The sequence below is a fragment of the Pyrus communis genome, chromosome 6 (assembly GCF_963583255.1).
Source record: "Pyrus communis chromosome 6, drPyrComm1.1, whole genome shotgun sequence".
NCBI classification, from domain to species: Eukaryota; Viridiplantae; Streptophyta; class Magnoliopsida; order Rosales; family Rosaceae; genus Pyrus; species Pyrus communis.
In genome coordinates this window covers 12,153,113-12,171,254 of record NC_084808.1, presented here as the reverse complement: position 1 = coordinate 12,171,254, position 18,142 = coordinate 12,153,113, and the positions used below count along the sequence as shown (strand labels likewise).

General features: G+C 36.5%; 2 protein-coding genes across 2 annotated transcripts; one reads left to right on the top strand and one right to left on the bottom strand.

Moving 5' to 3' along the window:
- The first annotated feature begins 920 nt into the window (after positions 1–920).
- Positions 921–10,308, top strand: LOC137738118 (uncharacterized). The gene is made up of 8 exons (XM_068477741.1): positions 921–1,088; positions 6,344–6,492; positions 6,612–7,675; positions 8,035–8,095; positions 8,192–8,298; positions 9,146–9,236; positions 9,720–9,767; positions 10,110–10,308. The coding sequence occupies exons 3-8, from the start codon at positions 6,612–6,614 to the stop codon at positions 10,212–10,214; spliced, it is 1,476 nt and encodes a 491-aa protein (XP_068333842.1). The 5' UTR covers positions 921–1,088; positions 6,344–6,492; the 3' UTR covers positions 10,215–10,308.
- A 1,403-nt stretch (positions 10,309–11,711) lies between these two features.
- On the bottom strand, positions 11,712–17,256 carry LOC137738066 (pathogenesis-related homeodomain protein-like). Its single transcript, XM_068477669.1, has 11 exons — positions 16,978–17,256; positions 16,122–16,643; positions 15,499–15,664; positions 15,132–15,255; positions 14,916–15,028; positions 14,541–14,807; positions 13,688–13,921; positions 13,408–13,497; positions 13,058–13,108; positions 12,533–12,805; positions 11,712–12,120 (listed from the first exon to the last, which is right to left on the bottom strand). The coding sequence occupies exons 2-11, from the start codon at positions 16,640–16,642 to the stop codon at positions 11,839–11,841; spliced, it is 2,121 nt and encodes a 706-aa protein (XP_068333770.1). The 5' UTR covers position 16,643; positions 16,978–17,256; the 3' UTR covers positions 11,712–11,838.
- Between the last annotated feature and the right edge of the window lie 886 nt (positions 17,257–18,142).

The window sequence follows — 18,142 nt, the reverse complement described above, 5'->3', positions numbered from 1 at the left end:
GTTCTAAGTAAGGCTGTTTGGAGAGTCCATAATTCGTAGTTCAATTTGAAGTCCTAAACTAATGAGAGTATCGAACTCCTTTAATCGCAGACTTAATGGGCTGATAGGTTAAGCCACATAACTTGTACATTTCATGGAGAAATTCGTAACTACATAATTCATATGGTATTGACATATGCATAAGTGTAGTGGAACCCAATTTGTAACGATTGCCTGATGCATATAGCTGAAATGAGATTCATAAGTGTATGTCATGAGTGTCAGTGACCTTTTGTGCAAGTGCAAGATTGTTGAAGCACGTCCGAAAAGTAATTGGCGTACCAACACTTGAGCGATTATTCTTGGAAATCTAATTTCAACTTACAACTACGAGGGCAAGGGAGAACATTTGCCAGTCAAACAAATGACCTAATAGAAGAATAGCGCTATTAGGGTGAGTCCAAGGATTACCTTAAGATATAAGGAGTTTTAACGAAAAGCCCACAGTATTGTTCACTTTAACGAAAAATCATATTTTTACACTAAAACGTCAATCATGGTACTATTTATTTTATCATTTATTTTGTCCTTATCGTTAAAACTCAAAAGTAAGGAAGATACAATTTAAGACACGTGCCCTACAGTTCTAAAGTCCTAAAGTAATTTTCTAGTCATAGGATGATTTATTGGGCTATCGAACATCTGCAAATGTATATTTATGTCGTTTTTGGTTTTTAATCTCGAACAAAATATGTAGAGAAGCTAAATAAATATATCAGTTTTTGTTTATGAAATCGACTATAATGAACATTAAGAGAAGAAAAACAGTGCGTGTTTATTATTCAATATACTTATTGAGCAACAACAAAAATAATCAATCTATATATATTGGATTAAATTGGTTAATGGACCTTTTGATCTTGAAACTTGTGAAAGGAAAACCCAAAGAAAAAAAGTGTTTAAAAAGGCATAAAACCCATCTCCCACTCTGTCTTCGGCTCTTCGTTTGTTTTCCGTAAACCCCTGTTCCTCGTCCTTGCCTCCAGACAAACAACAGACAATGGCACCTCTGCAGCATTCTTGTCTGTAGTTGAAAGCGCCCAACAACGGTAAAGTTATTCCTCTTGCATGTGTTGGGCCTTTGATCCTATGCACATCTATGGTAATGGTGTCCCAATTTCTTATATATACAACTATAAATACATATATATATATATATATGTTCTTGTTTTTGGTTTTCTTAGTTTAGTTTTAAATGCTTTACTCTTTTCTGCATATCATAGTTTTCCCCTATAATTTTATGCGATTAATTACTAACATTGATGCCATATATTGTTGAAATTTGTATAAACCCCAATTGGGTACGGATCTAGGTTGCTTTTCCCAGTTGTGGTTGACCAAATTGGGTCCATATCCATGCCTTTGCCCCTCCGTTTGTTAGATTTACTTTAGACTGATTTGGTTTAGTTTTGATATAAGAAAAACGAAATCAAAATTCGGGTTGTTTTAGACTCTCTGCCTGGAATTGGGGTTGAATGTCACCACCTATTGTTGGAACCAGATTTTAGTTGGTCTTTGTGGAACAGTTTTGAGTGATTGATCTTATTTGGTTTCTGTATTTATTTCCCATCCATCGTAATGTATGAAGAAAGACTGCAAAAGTAGAGAATTCAGCAAATTTATTCGGTGATTATTTTATCGTAGTTAATGAAACTCGAAAAATGTCTTAGAAGTTTAACTGTATGTCTATCTAGGTTCCATATTGGCATCGAATGAATAGTTTCCTTTTAAGTAATAACCGTAAATGCAAAGAATCTGTTCTTTCCATGTTATTAAATACTTAGTGTTGCGATTAAAGAAAGATGTGCAGGAAACAAATGTGGAAAGCATGTGGTTTTCAATGATATGCATAGGGGACGTGTTAAACTTTTAATTTATGTGTGGCGTTACACACTACCTTACCCACCTTGAATTTGGTCTTTGTAGCATGCCTCAGTGCTAATTTGAAAAATAGATAATACTAAATTTTAGTCCGTATAACATTGCTGAATAAATAAAATGCAGTCATCTAATTGATATGTTTCTTAATTTCACACCTTAAATAGAATGCATAGATTTCTTCAGGGCATTAGAGAATATGTTAAGCAGACAAAAAGAACCAAAAGTTTCGCTGATAGTTATGCTTTATGATTTGGTGGCTTATGCCCACAACCTCATGACGTTTTAGTATTCTTGTCCAGTTACATTTGGATGGTTGAGTTTATTAATGCTTTTAAGTCCTGCAAAATTAGGCGTACAAATTATGTTGGTTCTAGATGAACTATGATTTGACCGGAAAAAAGAATGAGCTGAGATAACGCTGATAAATATAACTGGTATGAGTTTCAACAAAGTGATGTATCTTCTTGGATATGTCATGCTACAAGGCAATTATATTTGTTCACCAAGTGCTTTGTGCTTGCATAATGTAAGTTATTGGGAAGTTATTGCTCTACATCGCTTCTCCTTTTCTAGGGGTTTGAGGTTTTTCCTTGAGGCAGAACAGGGGCATTGAAAACTGGAAGTTCAATTCCTTTTTCTGCGGACGTGTAGCTCTTGTGGAGATTTGATTGGGAATAGAATTCTGATGAGGAGTTCGGTGGTTGGAGCAAAAAGATTGGTATATCACTTAGTAGCAGATTGTAAGCATGTATATTTTGTGCATGATATGTGGTGTGGAAATGCCCAATGTTTGATTTGGAAGGTAACACATGATTTTGTCTATTATGGAGGTGTGCCTCTTGAACCCTATGTTTTAACTTTTATAAACTTGAATCACTAGGAACTGGTTTTGGTGGAGGATTTCTTCTAAGACTTTAATTGGAGTGAGGATTGGAGATCAAGAAGTACCAAAGAGTGAACGCTTTATCTATCTTGGATCTATCTTGCAAAAGAACGGAGAATTGGATGGAGACCCTCAATCAAAGAATACAAGCTGGATGGATGAAGTCGAAAAGTGCATCGGGTGTATTGTGCGACCATCGTATGCCACTAAAGCTCAAGGGAAAAATTTATAGGACGGCAACAAGGCCAACAATGCTTTATGACATGGAACGTTGGGCAGTGAAGCATCAACACGTACACAAAATGAGTGTAGCAGAAATGAGAATGCTTCTATGCTTCGATAGATGTGTGGGCACACAAGAAAGGACAAGATTAGGAACGAGGATATCCGAGGTAAATTAGGAGTAGCCGAAATTGAAGATAAGATGAGTGAAATCGGTTAAGGTGGTTTGGACATGTGAAACAAAGACCTACAAATGCTCTAGTTAGAATATGTGATTACGAGACAGAGGCTCAGGGCCAAAGGGGTAGAGGAAGACCTAGGAAGACTTGGAAAGAGACTCTAAGAAAAGACTTGAACTACTTGGATCTAATGGAAGACATGGCACAAAACCCAGTGTAGTGGCGTTCTAGGATTCATATAGTTGACCCCTCTTAGTGGGATAAGGCTTTGTTGTTGTTGTTGCTGCTCTTTTGGGCAGGGGACATTATTCATTAGAGGATTTTTGATGATTGAAAATTTGATCTAAACAAATCGGGTACTAATTAATAGATGCTATATGTGGAAGAACATTTTGTTTATTGGTATTGTGAAAATAGTTTCCTCGTAAGTAGCATTTCTTAAGTATAAGGACTTCATTTTCATTTTAATTAGGTTTCCAAGTATTGCAATAAGAAAACATATACATCTATGGGTATGCAGGGAATAACTAAGGAAAGTGTGTGGTGCTCCATGAAATTTTACTAATTTTTTTTTTTATGGGCATGCCAGTTGAAATTTTACTTATGTGTTGCATTACCCAATAACCCACCTCCCTTGAATATGGAGTTTGTGGCAGGCCGCCATGCTGATGCGTATAACAGACTTGCTACAAATTTTTGGTACATATGGCATTTCTCAATCAGTAAATTTGTAGTTTTTCTAGTTAAGATGTTTCTGTTTTAGTTTTGATATGCATCTCAAAAAAATTACAAGGAAAATGTTGCATTGAGTGCGGGAGGTGATGAGGTGTCAACTCCATGTAGAAGTTCTAGGAAAATCTGCTTTGGGGTCCAAGTTAAATTTGTTTCGGACAATAGAGTGCGTTGATTTCGCCAAGACGTTGGCGATATGTTTGACGGAAAAAGCCCAAAGGCTTTTCTCATAGTTATGTTTTGTGAGTTGGTGTCTCATGCCATGACTTGATTGTTTTTAGTTATTCTCTGCCTGCTCCGTTGTTGCATCTTGATTTTAGTCTCAACCAGAAACTTAGCAATCTCAGGTGTCATGATTTGTTGATGATTTTACAGTGCTAAGCTTGTGCTGATACTGGTTATTGATCGATATAAAAATAGTCATTAAGAATATACCAGATGTCATATTTCGACAAATTTGATGCATGCCAAAGTGACAATTTTCATATTGGCAGGGTGGTATCTAATGCTCTAGTGACTGTTGCCTAAATATGTATGTTTTAGGTCTTTTGGGCATGCACAAGGCTCATTTAGGTTATTAACTGAAATTATTGCAGTGCATCACTTGTTCTTATAGGAGTTTTGAAATTTGGAGCAATTTGATGGGTTGAAGAAACTGATTGCCCCTTGTGAATGGGGGCTTCGCATCCTGGAAGCTTAATTGGTTTTACGATGTGGACTTGAATAGCTTGTGGAGATATTTTTGGGGAAAAATTTCTGATGAGGATTTCGGCGGTTGTATCACAAAAGTAGTTATATAGCACATAAAAGAATTTTTTATTTCAGATAACACTTGGTAGGCGAGTGCATGTTATCAAGATGTGCGGTGTGGAAATGCCCATTGAAGAGTGCCGGCCATAATTTGTTTGATTTAAAAGCTGTAAAAAATGATTGTATGTGTGTGCTGGAGGTGGAATTTCTTGAATCCCTATATTTATTGTGGATTTCTTTAAATACTTCTATTGTGGTGAAGATGGTGGAATTGAGGACCTTCATTAGGACTTTTTTGGTTTTGTATCAAAATTCTTTTCATTGGAAAGAAATTTGGTATGAGATCCCACCTACAGTGGAACTTTTTTTTGGATTTGTTCACTAGAGGATTGTGATGATTAGTTCATCAAATAGGGAAGATGCTAGTTATTGGTTGACGATGCTATGAAATTGCATATGTTTTTTCTTTGTGTCTCATATTGATGTTGGGATATATCAGAAGGAGAGAGATTCTTTAAGCAGTGTCAATGCGTTTTTACTTGTGTTTGTGGTTCACATTGCTTTAGAAGAGTCATAGCACTCTGAGGAACGCAAGGTATATGGGTCAAGGGTGTTTATTGTTTCATGTCTATGGCTTTAAATAAATTCCTCTGGTGTATGGTTCCAGCAGGTCCTTAGTCTTTAATTTCTTTTTTCTGTAGGATTCGGTTATTTCCTGTTTTATTAGGTTTACGTCTTGATTAATTACACCCTTATGATTCCCTTTAGACTGATTTAGTGATTGAATAAAATTGATGGAACTTTGCTTCTCTGTAGGTTTGTGTGATTCCTAGAATCCCTATTGGTGTAACCCTAGCAGTTTCTATCCTTTTCTCATATTGTTCTCTAACCATTTTCTCTAACCCCCTTTTTTTTTTCTTTTTTTTTTTTTTTAAATTTTAAATCTTTCCCTTTGTTTTCTATAAACAAATAATGCGACCATAAAGAAATCTAAACGGGTTGGCATCCTTTTCTATTAGAAACTGAGCATGTCGTGCTTTGTACTTTGTCACGGAGTTAAAGATATTAAAAGATTCTCTTCATTTGTTATTTTGGAACCTTTAAAAATTTTTGTTTACTTATTTATGGGGTGGTTGTATTTATTTTATTTTGTTGAAACTTCTCTTGGCGATGCAGGATGAAAGTCGGGTTTATCCAAAAACGGGTGTTTGAGGATATTGCTTACTACAAAGAAATCAATTAGGGTTTAGTCCTTTTGCTTTCCTTGTAGTGAAATTTTATAATACTGGCCCACCTAAGGCGGCTTCTTAAGTAGGTTTGACTGTAGATACTGTAAGCAAACAGTGGAATCTGTAAATTACTTTTTCTTTGTTTGGTTGCCCCCTACCTTGTTAGAATTCCTTGGGTGATGTAGCTATTGTTGGTGATGTGTTTGTGGAGTACCATGTAGAGTTTCGTCATGATGTGTGTGTGTGTCTCAAGCAAGTCTTTGTTACCTGTTTTTGCTTGGACGATGAAGAGTCTCACTTTCTTTTTTTTTTTACCCGTCTGCATTGCGAAACTTGTCTTACTTATAAAATTGAGTTCAACTGAAGAAGTGCATGAAATTGTACAATATGATCCCCATTTTAAAACTTGTTTTGCTTGTTGGAAACAGAGAGGTTGATGCATTAGAATGAGGAAAACTTTGGGGGATGCCTCTTCTGTCATATGAAACTCATATTTCAAACATATTATAGAGTGATTCAGCGTGTTACTGTGGTACTTTGAAGCAACAGACACCAGATATTAGTGAGGTGGTTTCAGGTGAAATGTTGAGTCTGAGTTTCCTTCCTAGTTCAATTGAAGCTGCTATATTTTGTGAATCTAACCGTGGTTTACACGATGACTTATGTGATTCGGTGCTTGGTGCTGAAACTTGGCAGATGTGTACAAAATGCAATGATCATTGCAGCTGCAGAAGAGCTCAACCAATCTCTGAGGAAAACAAGAATTTTGATGATTCCTGCTCCTTGATTTATAAAAGTAGCTCTTCCCAGCTTTCAGCAGTCACCATGTCTGAAAGTTCTGCACCTAATCTCGTTTATAAAAGGAGGAAGTTACGAGGAAACCCTGTCACCAGGTTTCAAGGAGGTCAAGAAAACACTATAAGTGGTGATTATTTTTCTTTTCTAAATTCTGAAGCTTCTGCAGTTGCTGGTAAGGAACGACTTGCTTCTCAATTAGAGCATGAAACTGAAGCCACTCGAGCTCATTTTGTAGCCCCTCGTTTATGCAAGAGAGTCTCTCATGTTTTAAATTCAGAATCTTGTAATGGATGTTCTGCTGGTGAGGAATTAGTTTCTGATGAAGCACCTAAAAATAACGGGCAAAAACTTTTAGAGGTAAGCAGCGTAAATGATAGTTGTTCATCATCAAAGTCAAATATGGAGCATGCTTCAACTTCCGTGAAGACTGAAGTACATGAAACAGGTGAGTGCTCCTCTTCTAGTGCAGTAGTTATGGAGGTTGTGGGAGACCTGTCTGAAAAGGATCTATGCATCTCTATTCTTAGAAGCCATGGACTGCTTGGGGATTCCCAGGCTACCATGAACAGTGGTTCTGCTGAAGACACTGACACCATTGGCAGTGACATCCATCGCCGGTCATGCACAATTTGTAGTCGTTCTGGAACCACTTTGAAAATGCTAATTTGTGATCATTGTGAAGAGGCATTTCACATTTCATGCTGCCACCCCCGTAAGAAGAAACCACCTATTGATGAATGGTTCTGTCATTCTTGTTTGAAAAAGAAACATAAGATTTTACAGGAGCAAGTGACCCAAAAATCGCCGAATATCGCAAGTGTCATGAGTAAGGAAGCATCACCCAAGGGCCAAATGAATCCCATAATGTTAATGTTGAGAGACATTGAACTGTATAGAACTAGTGTTCGGGTTGGCAAAGGGTTTCAAGCGGAAGTTCCTAACTGGTCTGGCCCAACAAATGGGTATGTTTATTCCGTTAATTACTTTTGATGCAGTTGAAGTTTATAGACTGCCTTCACTAGTTGGATTATCCTTGTGAAAACTGCCTGCTTTACTTGTCCCTCTTCCTTTCGATTGGTCATGTTTCAAATGATATGTACTTTGAATCCTTGTTTTCAGAGGACTTAGCATGCCAGGTAGGACAGATCTTCTTGTTGCTGCTGTCCTGCATAGTTACCTTTGTGTGATCTTTTTTTCTCATGTGTTCTAGGAAAGAAAATTGTCATCATCTGCCTTTCCTAATTCTGTTTCGAATCATTATTTTCTTTCATTTTGCATGTTACTTACAATGTATAGCTTTTGTTATTTTGATTTGATATAGTGATATCAATGGCATTGGTGAACCATTGGAAATAGATTCGTCAGAATATGCTAGATTCCATGTAAGTACTTGATGTGTCTCTATTTGTAATCAGCTTTTCATTTGGCATGAGAGATTTGGAAATTTTATGGAGCAATGACACATCTTTCCGTTGTAGGGGCTGAACTGCAATAAACCTTCTAGACATAGCACTATAGGTAATTGGCTTCAATGTCGAGAAGTTGTAGATCGCGCAAACAGAACTATTTGTGGAAAGTGGCGCAGGTAATTTATTTATGGTTGTGTTAACACTTAACTGGAACCTGTGAAGGTTGTGATCTGATTATTTAGTTGGAAGTTTTCTGATATGTATGGTAATATATTTGAGTGACATTACTTTAATGGAGAACATGAAACACCGATACGAATGTATGCATGTTGTTTTTGATTTGTCAACCGGATCGTTGTAAAATATTTGAGAGATAACCCCAATCCAAGACTGATGGTACATTAGATACTGGAAGAATGCATCAAAGCTTCCCTTCTCTCCTTTCCTTACTCTCGATGGGTGTTTTTATTCGTTTTCCATCTCTCTTATTCTTTGGTCATAGTGATTGAAGATTAAGACTTGACACTGTGGAACTGGAAAACCAATTTGGATGCCAAAAAATCAACAATGGGACTTATTTATTTGATGAGAGTAACACACTGCAACCTCAAAGACTCGAGGCATTTAAAAAATTTAGCAACAATTTCTCAACCTACCCCTTTATTTGGATGGAGAGTGATTGAAGGTTGGCTAAACTCATGTTTCTCTCCATCCTTATAATCCAAATCGCAGCTAAGACACTGCAATCTTAAAAACTTTAGCCTTCTTCCCACCCGGAACCTTGTCCTTCCCACTTGAAATTATACCACAAATCTTATGGCTGGATTCTTTTTTACGGAAATTATCTTGAAATATAAAGTGCACAAAATAGTTCAGAACGAGTTTTTTGGTATCTTGATATGTCACGTAATACTATTGATCTAAAGTTGTGTTATATCACTTTTGTTCTCTTAGTTGATCTTCTACTTTTGTTGTTGATTATGCTTGACATTTTAACAAATATGGAAGATTCTCGTATATCAGGGCTCCTCTTTTTGAAGTCCAAACTGATGGCTGGGAGTGCTTCTGCTCTATCCTTTGGGATCCAAGCCATGCTGATTGTAACGTGCCTCAGGTGGACATATCACTGACACTATTTACATCTCTATTTATAGACTAGTTTTGAATTTTTAGATCTTTCGTATGAAACATTCAGAATTAGAGGAGTAACACTAGTAGGTATGCATCTGCGCAAATTCTCTTATAGGATCCTTAAACGTGATCACATTTTTTCTGCGACCCAAAAGAATGGATCACATTTTAAACTGCTAGATTAGATATAAATGGTTGGGATTGCATCTCAACAATTGTGCACCTCAACTATCCATTTCGAACCTACTGAGGGTTATTGGGATTTCATTCAGTCGGATTTTGATATTTAATGACTGAGATGTAGTCATTAGGGTAGACCACTTCACTATTGTATTATGTCAATGAATTTTGCTTCCTTCACTTTGATTTTATCTTTGTTCTATGGTTTCTTCACTTTCATACGCTGGTCTGTGTGGTGTCCATCTTTAAATCTAACGCCATCCCTCTTCTTTTGTGTTTGGCTCAGGAACTGGAAACGGATCAAGTTCTAAAGCAACTGAAGTATATTGAGACGGTATGTTACAGGCACTTCCTCCAATAAATAAGTTTTTGGATTGCTGTGTTCATTCAAGTTGTATAAAATGATGAGTGCTGACTATCCGGAACCAAGACTACCCTTTGAATTCAATCTTATTTATTTTTGTGAGGGTAGGCATGGGTAGATTTAGTAAGAGAGTTGAAATGAGACGCTAAAGTTTAGTATTCAAATTTATACGATGTTGCATGGTTTCAAATTCATGTGCTTTTGCTTGAAAATCCTTTTCTGAATTCTTATATATGCCTAATTGCTCAAAGGAGCATAATATTATCGTACTGGTTTTTCTTTGGGTTCTTATTAATTTCTTATGATGTGTAGCTGAGGCCCCGGTTATCTGCTAAACGGCATACTTTGGACGGAACCAAGAGTGCTGGTGATCTGAAAACCCCCATAGTAGGTACAAAAAGTATACAAACTCTATGATATGGTGAAAACTTGTGATAAGCGTGTATAGAACCTGGCTCGTTGAGTCGTTGTACATCATAGATATCAAATCGAGTTAGAAATTTTGACCACAGTTAACTGGATTATGGTTTTTGTAGGCAAAGTGCACGAGCCACTGGCTTCTGTGCCTCTCTCTCTCCCTTCCCTCCCTTCCTACCACCCACCCCCACCCCCTCTCTTTTCTTTCGTTGTTGTTAAGCTTAACCTCCTTGTTAAGTCACCAGTGTTTACTGTTTCATCTTTCAATGGGGTTAACTGGAATATGCTGGACTACACAATGTGACAAGTCTTTTTGCTGCATCAAGATATAAATTAAAATGGTTCTTATTTTGAGGTTGCAAGGAATTGAAATTGGGTCTATCAATATGCCTTGGTCCTATTGAATGTTTGATCATCCCATTAAATTGATGACATGTTGAGCGTGGGACCCTTATATGGGCTAACTCGTTAATTTAATAGAGAATTAGATGTTTAAAGAGATAAAATATATAAATTGATACAATTCTAAAATTTTAGTGTGCAATTTGAGAAAAGTAGGACTTCGTGGTCTTATTTGAAAATCACCTTAAACTGGTAGAGTGTAAAATGTAGTTACCACTTGAAAAGTATTTCTGTTACGATCTAATTTATAGAAATGGAGATAGAAATAAAGGATGGTCATGTAACCTTGCTTAACTAGCCTAACTCACCATGTTGTTTAACATCATCCCATTTTCATTTATCACCAGCCTCGTTGGGTCTCTAAGACTGGATTAGAATAGATAATTCTCCAAATTCAAGGTACATTGAAGTGAGAATGATTTTTTCATTTTAAGGGTTTTAGTCATGAATGAAACGCTTCCCTTCTAATCCTTCCATTTAACGAATAATTCATCTCCTGCATTCAAGTTAAAACAACACTACATTTCTTCTTCAACATATCTTTAGAGCAAACGAAGTCACTAGGTCCAATCCAAGGAGAGATTTTTTAGTATGCTAAGAACACAGCCAGGTATACCAATGTCATAATATAATTGGTTGAAAACTTGAAAAAAAAAAAAATTAACCAATTATTCCTGGCACACTAAAAAATTTCTCTAATCCAAGAGCTATCTTTTCAATATAAACTTCAAATTCGCCTCCATAAAAAATTAATTAATAAATAAATAAACCTTTTGTAAACTCAAAATGTTAAACCATGTTAATCTTTAAACGATGTCATCTCCGATCGAAGCAGGTTGAAATCTCTCCCCTCTAATAAAAATAAATAATTGGACAAACAATACAAATCTCTTTAACTGGAAATTGAACTGCAACCTTCAGACTGCAGAATATTTCACACTAAATGAATGCACAGTGATGCAGCATCATTCTACTCGTAGTTCATCATCGTCTTAACTTCAATTTCAAGTTGTACAACAGTGCCAATCCGTTTTCCAGGATTCGATGTTTGTTTTCAGATATGGAGTAATTTTAATATCTTGTGTGCAGAGAGAGAGAGAGAGAGAGAGAGAGAGAGAGTATTCTTGTACAACAAGCAAAATGATAAACAAATAAAATTTCAAAATGACGGGATGACTGATACAAAAAAATGCTATATTTCATTCAGAAAATTGTCAAATTATCAAACCTTTTCCTTTAGTTCTGCTATTGGAACATAAATCACAGACTGTTCATGCAATCGAGATATATTTGAATTCTGCTTTGCCTTCACGGTTTGAAATTTCAATAATTTCTGTCTCACGTATTCTAGCCTACCTTTGGCTTTACATAGTCTCTCCATTTCCAGCTCTGCAACTCGACATCCATCTTCACCTCCTCCAGCGATAAGGTTGGCCCTCTTCTCCTTTGTTCGTGTATTCCTAAGCTTCTTCAAGCTCACATCATCACTCAACTCTTTTCCATCCTACATGAAAGCAAACCAACACATGAGTAATCTTTGTTTTCACTTCATATTTTCAACACAGATAATTGGCAGTAAATATAGTATCTAAAAACCAAAAAAGTCCCTAATCTGCCACTTTATATTTTACGAAAAATAAGCAGAGACAAGCACAAGTCTAAGAGAAGATTTAACCAAGTGAACTAGTTGAGGAAGGAAAGGGTGAGGATTCCTGAAGAATTCTCTGATATACCAGAATTCTTCTTCCCACAAAAACATAGTTCTGGGAGATAATTGTATGAGAAGTTTGCTTGCACGTATGTAAAAAGGTATGATATGGGGATTCTGAGATTGCAAAGTCAGGTGAAGTGCAGTTGGTTTCTAATATGATTTTTGGATGGAAAACGAGATGGCAAATTTCCAGAAACTCACAAACCTTATTCTGAAGGACAAAGACCTCGTTGCTCTTTGCACATGACCCACACGAAGGACCTTTCTGTTGACTCTTCCTCAAGGGGCTGCTTAGTGATTTTGGATGCTTTCTCCGGAAGGCCTTAACATTCTTTGGCGAATGGACCACAGTTTCAGCTAAGGTATCATCATCTGAATCTGATGCCATGAGATCAGCAGCTTTTCCAGTCACATTTTCATATCCCGGTTCCTTGGAGATTCCAGGAGTAAAAGTGTCAAGGTCTTTATCACTCGCTCCCTGTTGTGCAAAAGATCCATCAACATAGTTTATTGAGAGACAAAAAATCCTCAGGAGTTGAGATTTAAGATCCTAACTCTCCATGGCTCATTCACCAATATAATCTTTGTTTAAAAGATTTCCAACTCCATACAAACCTTTGATTTAGTAGCGATAACAAAGAGGCTAAAACAGATAAACGAAAAAAAATAAAAACAATAGTAGAATTGAAGAAGATGGGCGTATGAGAAATAACATGGACAACTAGCTCACCTTTCTGGTTTTCAGGGCTAAGTAACGTGCGTTCTTGAACCATTTACTAACCTGGAAATTGCGACATTAAAATTATTAGAACAATGGAAGAGCTAACAAGATCATAGCCATTTTATATCAGTGGCAGATCAGAAGCTACAAAACCATATCTACATATTTTAACAGTCCCTCAGATTCACACCATAATTCCAAATTTTCAATAAAGCAGAATCCAGAAAGACAATGTATTTGACTGGATGAAAAACGTTGCCTTTATCCAAATTGGCAAGCAATAAAACTCATACCAAGCAACGAATTAGTTGACGGTTCAAGAAGGCACAAACAATCTGTAGTTCATCGATCGCCATTACCTTCTCAGGATTAAGGCCCAATTCTTTTGAAAGATTATCCTTGACAGCTCTAGAAGGAAGTTCATTCTCAGAAAACACTTGGCGGAGCTTCTGGAATAAGAAATTACAGCAGAAATTTAGTCTAGGAAATTACATATACTACCATCAGATTTTCAAAATAGCTACGCCAGAATCATTATGGGTGCAAGTGAAGAGAGAGAGAGAGAGAGAGAGAGAGAGAGAGAGAGAGAGAGAGAGAGAGAGAGAGAGAGAGAGAGGGGAAAGGGACAGGTTCTAATACCTCTACTGCATTTCGAGGAATTCGGAAACATGACCTTCTAACTTGCGTATCTGAAGAGTGTTGGCTGGATTTCTTTTCTGTACGGTCAACATCTGGATTTCTTTCACTTTCATAGAGAGTCATAAGAGTGCTGGCTGCATCAGATTCTTTTCCTCTCCGCTTTCTTTTACTGGGACCCCAGTCTTCATCATCACTAATTTGTTCAAGCAAAGGACCATCTTTTCCAAACATTTCCTTAGGAGAAAACAAATATGCAACACAGTGAATATTGGACCGTCACCTCAAAGAACCTTTGTTATACAACAGATACAGTGCCCCATTATTATCCACACAATATAAACTTTAATTAAACCTCAAAGGGTTTAATATATATTGATTAAAATATGATACGAGCATTTCAAAAGTTGACTATATCCTAATAGGCATGTTTTATTGCCAAACCATCCACAATCAAATTTATAAAGAACACCAGCAAGCAATTTCTAAGTAATTCATTACCTCGAAATTTACAACTCTCCTCTTGTCAGACTCAAAAGTGGAGTCCAGTTGAATGTAAAGATAAGGTACAAGGAATTAAAGGTCATACTATAATTAGAAATTTAAAAATTACAATTCTCGAAAGGTCACGGTTTTGAGTCATGGAAACAACCTCTTTGCAAAGCAAGGGTAAGGCTGCGTATGATAGACGTTTTGCCTGACCCTTGCTAAGAGGGGAGTCTTGTTGGCTTAGGGTCGAGCCTTGTTTTAAAAAAAAATTTACAATTCTGTTATCAGTCTAGAGTTCTATCTCAATTTTATTTATCAAGAACAAGTGGAAAAAAAGAACTCGAAAAATTTGGGCTTCTATACTCACATCATATAACTTCTTATAATCAACACTTCTTTTCTGCCTGCGGCCGGAAACAATTTCCCCGTCGGTAGATACATCAGAACCTACACTGAAATCAGTTGAAAATTCCTCTTCTGATGCAATGTCATTGCTGCCTCCCCTGCTGCAGCTGTTCTCGTTCCTCTCTGGATTATAATCATCATCTTCAGAATCATCGGAAGGCCATTCTTCATCTGGATTTAATAAGGAATTCTTGCCATGGGGGAAAGCAGCTTCTTCCTTGAAGACATCCTATATTCCAAAGAGAGCCATTAGTTATAGGAATTATAAAAGCAGCAAAACCAAAAGTAATTGGGGGTGAAATTTTGACATTTCTCAATGATTTAGGCAATGACTAACCTGCCAACCACTGTTCATGGGAAAGCAGGTCCCCAGATGAGCATTTACTAATTCTAGTATTTCCATTTTACACTCACAAAATTTGCAAAACCAACCTTGCTCTCCTCGAGGAACTGTAGATTAACAATTGAACTTAGAAGTAGCTTTTGCTAAGAAAACATAATTGGTATGTCGCCAAAAGGTCCAAAGCAAATTCAGAAGAGGTGAGAAACTTACTATTTTCAGTATCCAAGGGAGGATCAAGACATTTTTGGTGGAATGCACAATTGCATGTCCCATCACATAGTATAATATCATTATCAGGGAAAGCTTCGTTCAACTTGCACTTTGCACAGAATATCTAATAGAAAGAAAAACCAGAACGTGAATAAGCATGAAACCAAGATAAGGAGGTAACACCTCATATGAAGTATTATTTCCAAGGAGAATCAGTTCTAACGAAAAACAATAAAATCATTATTGCTCCAAAACTATCAGTAGCCTACGCTTGGGAGCTATCGGAAAGTCCAGACCTTAGCACAATTAGGGATCCAAACATCCCTTGTCGGCACATACAAAAAGGATAGTAATGCCGTGTACTTACATGTTCATGAGAAACAGATCCATCTGGAGAAATAAAAGAATCTGCAATGCTTCCTACTGAGCTCAGAGAATCCAGTTGATGAATTGCATCACGGATTCCAAGCTTGCAATTTAAAATCTGCTTATTGGCTCTCTGTAGTTCCATTTCAGGCCTAATCTTTTCTCGACTGTGATAAAAGTAATAATTAAACGAATTAAACCGCATAACTATTTACTATAGAAAGGAGCCCAAGAAAACACCGCACATTCTACATGCTTAACTGATCATCATCACTTGCGTATAATAAAAATGATTGCAATTTAATTCAAACTTAACACTGCAATGTTTTCAGTTAATTTGAGACTTTGAGTACATAAAATCTACAAGATTGTGCTCCTGCTATTAAAATGATTGAAAATGTACATTCATCGAATAATCAAAACATTAGCTTCTAAAACTATTCACAGTCACCTATTTATTAAAATTCTATTTTAACATAAATATTATTCTTTTCAAACCAAGTCTTTGAACTTTCATTACTCTTTTCCTATGTCTAGCTTAAATACTAAATCATTGATAGAACTTATGAGTTATATAAAGCAGAAATCAGGAAATGAAGATATGTATTAAATGATCGTACATACCTCTGACCTTTCCAACCTTCACCGGCATAAGCGTCAATAAGGTTCTGCTCCAGTTTTATTTTAATCAAAAGGTACCTTGTCCTCCTCTGCAAGCGAGAAGTTTCATCCAACTCCACCTTATCCTTTTTCGGTTTCTTCTTTCTCCTCCTTTTTTCTCCTTTCTCATCAGAGCCGTTCTCTGATAACTTGTTGTGTTGATGTTTCACAGCAGACGGATTTTTGGAAGAATCTGTATCATGCTCTTTACGAAATCCTTTTCTACTCAGCAATTTATTGTAAGCATCGTAATTCCTTGACGCGTTGCTTGAAGAGTTGGCACCTCTCTTCTTTGACAAGGCTGAAGCAATAATGGTCTTGGACGACTTTGATTTTAGTTTTTTAACATGTGGAACTTTTCCACCATTTTTAACTTTTGGCGACGAAATCAGGTTTGCCAGAGAACCGGAATAACCGGGTTTCCCGTACTCCTTAAAGGATGATTTCTTTCCAGGAACACGCATATTTTTAAGCAATGTATCCATACTGACAATCAAAACAGAAATCAGGTTAGCGTTGACAAAGCAGGTTCTCTAGCACCCTGGAATTTCAACATAGCAAAGTAATCAATGAAACAAGATTGAGTTAAATGCAATCATCTTTCCTACAAAGTGGAGTATCAATGAATTAATCAGGTGATATGTCAATGCAGACTCAGAAGCAAGCATGTGATCTTCCGCCTCCCAATTGGAAGATTTTATTTGGAAAAAACAAAAAAACTCAGATCACAAAATTCAAAGATTGGAACAGAGCACCAAACATTTGAGCTTCAAACTGACAGATAAGAAGTAGAGAGATAGAGGTAGAAATGGAACCTCACCTGAAAAAGAATGGAGATCTCTATCAACTGTTGGCCTTTGAAGCTGTGGCAATAAACACACACATGTACATTCATATATGAGAGCAAGAGCTTTGGAATTGTTGATGCATTGATGGGTTTTGGATTAATTGCTCCAACAATTTCAAATTTTGAAACTTTTTTCGGTTCTTTGGGGTTTTTCAATTGTGCTTTCGGTTAGTACTCGCAGTCGCCGGCCGGTTTTGTTCTTCCCGAAGCGCCACCCGAAGGTCTCTCTCTCTCTCTAAAAAGACTATTAACCCGGAGGTCTCTCTCTCCCTCTCTAAAAAGACTATTAACAAAAAAAGTCCTAAATATAATGGTTCAGTTTTCGAATGCTCGATGTTGGATTATCTTATGCTGTTGCTATGCATATAATATGGGGTGTGATCCACACACCCAATTTTACTTATCACGTACCTTTTTAATTTTCAAGCGTCGGATCGGATGAATTGAAAAAAATCAACAGACATAAATTATCAAAATGTGTATGTGAAGTAAAATGAAGTGTGTGGATAGCACGCCCCTATAATATATTAACGACCAATATGATTCCTCATGGAATAATTTTCTGTTTTTTTTTTTAATTTTAATTTCTTTAAAATTTACTCACAACCAATTGATGAATTCCTCTACACAACTTGTAACTAATCAATGAAGTGTAGCAATATATTTATTTTCTCTTCTTTTTTATCCGAGAGATATCTGAGAATGACAGATTGAATAAAAAGTACCGCACTTAACGAATGTACAAAATGCACTTAATCACTTGAGTTTGTTGTATACAAGTACAATATAGTTTGGGTACACTAATGCAACAAGTACAATACAGTTTGGGTACACTAGAAAGACACTTTGATTTGTACTTGGGTTTGAGACGATGCTATACTACATGTTGGAGCCTAGGTGTGGGCATCAAACTGACTCAACCGGCCGAATGGAATCATATTAGTCGGTTTGGTTTGATTTTGACCAAGAAAAAATGTCAAACAATTTAAAAACCGAATCAAACGTATTTAGTTTTGGTTTGCTTCAGTTTTGATACTTTTGAAACTGACAAAAACCAAACCGAACGGACCATCTATCTTTAAATTATTAATTAATTTAATTTGCACATGTAAGCTTATTGTCAGCTATTTAGTGACCT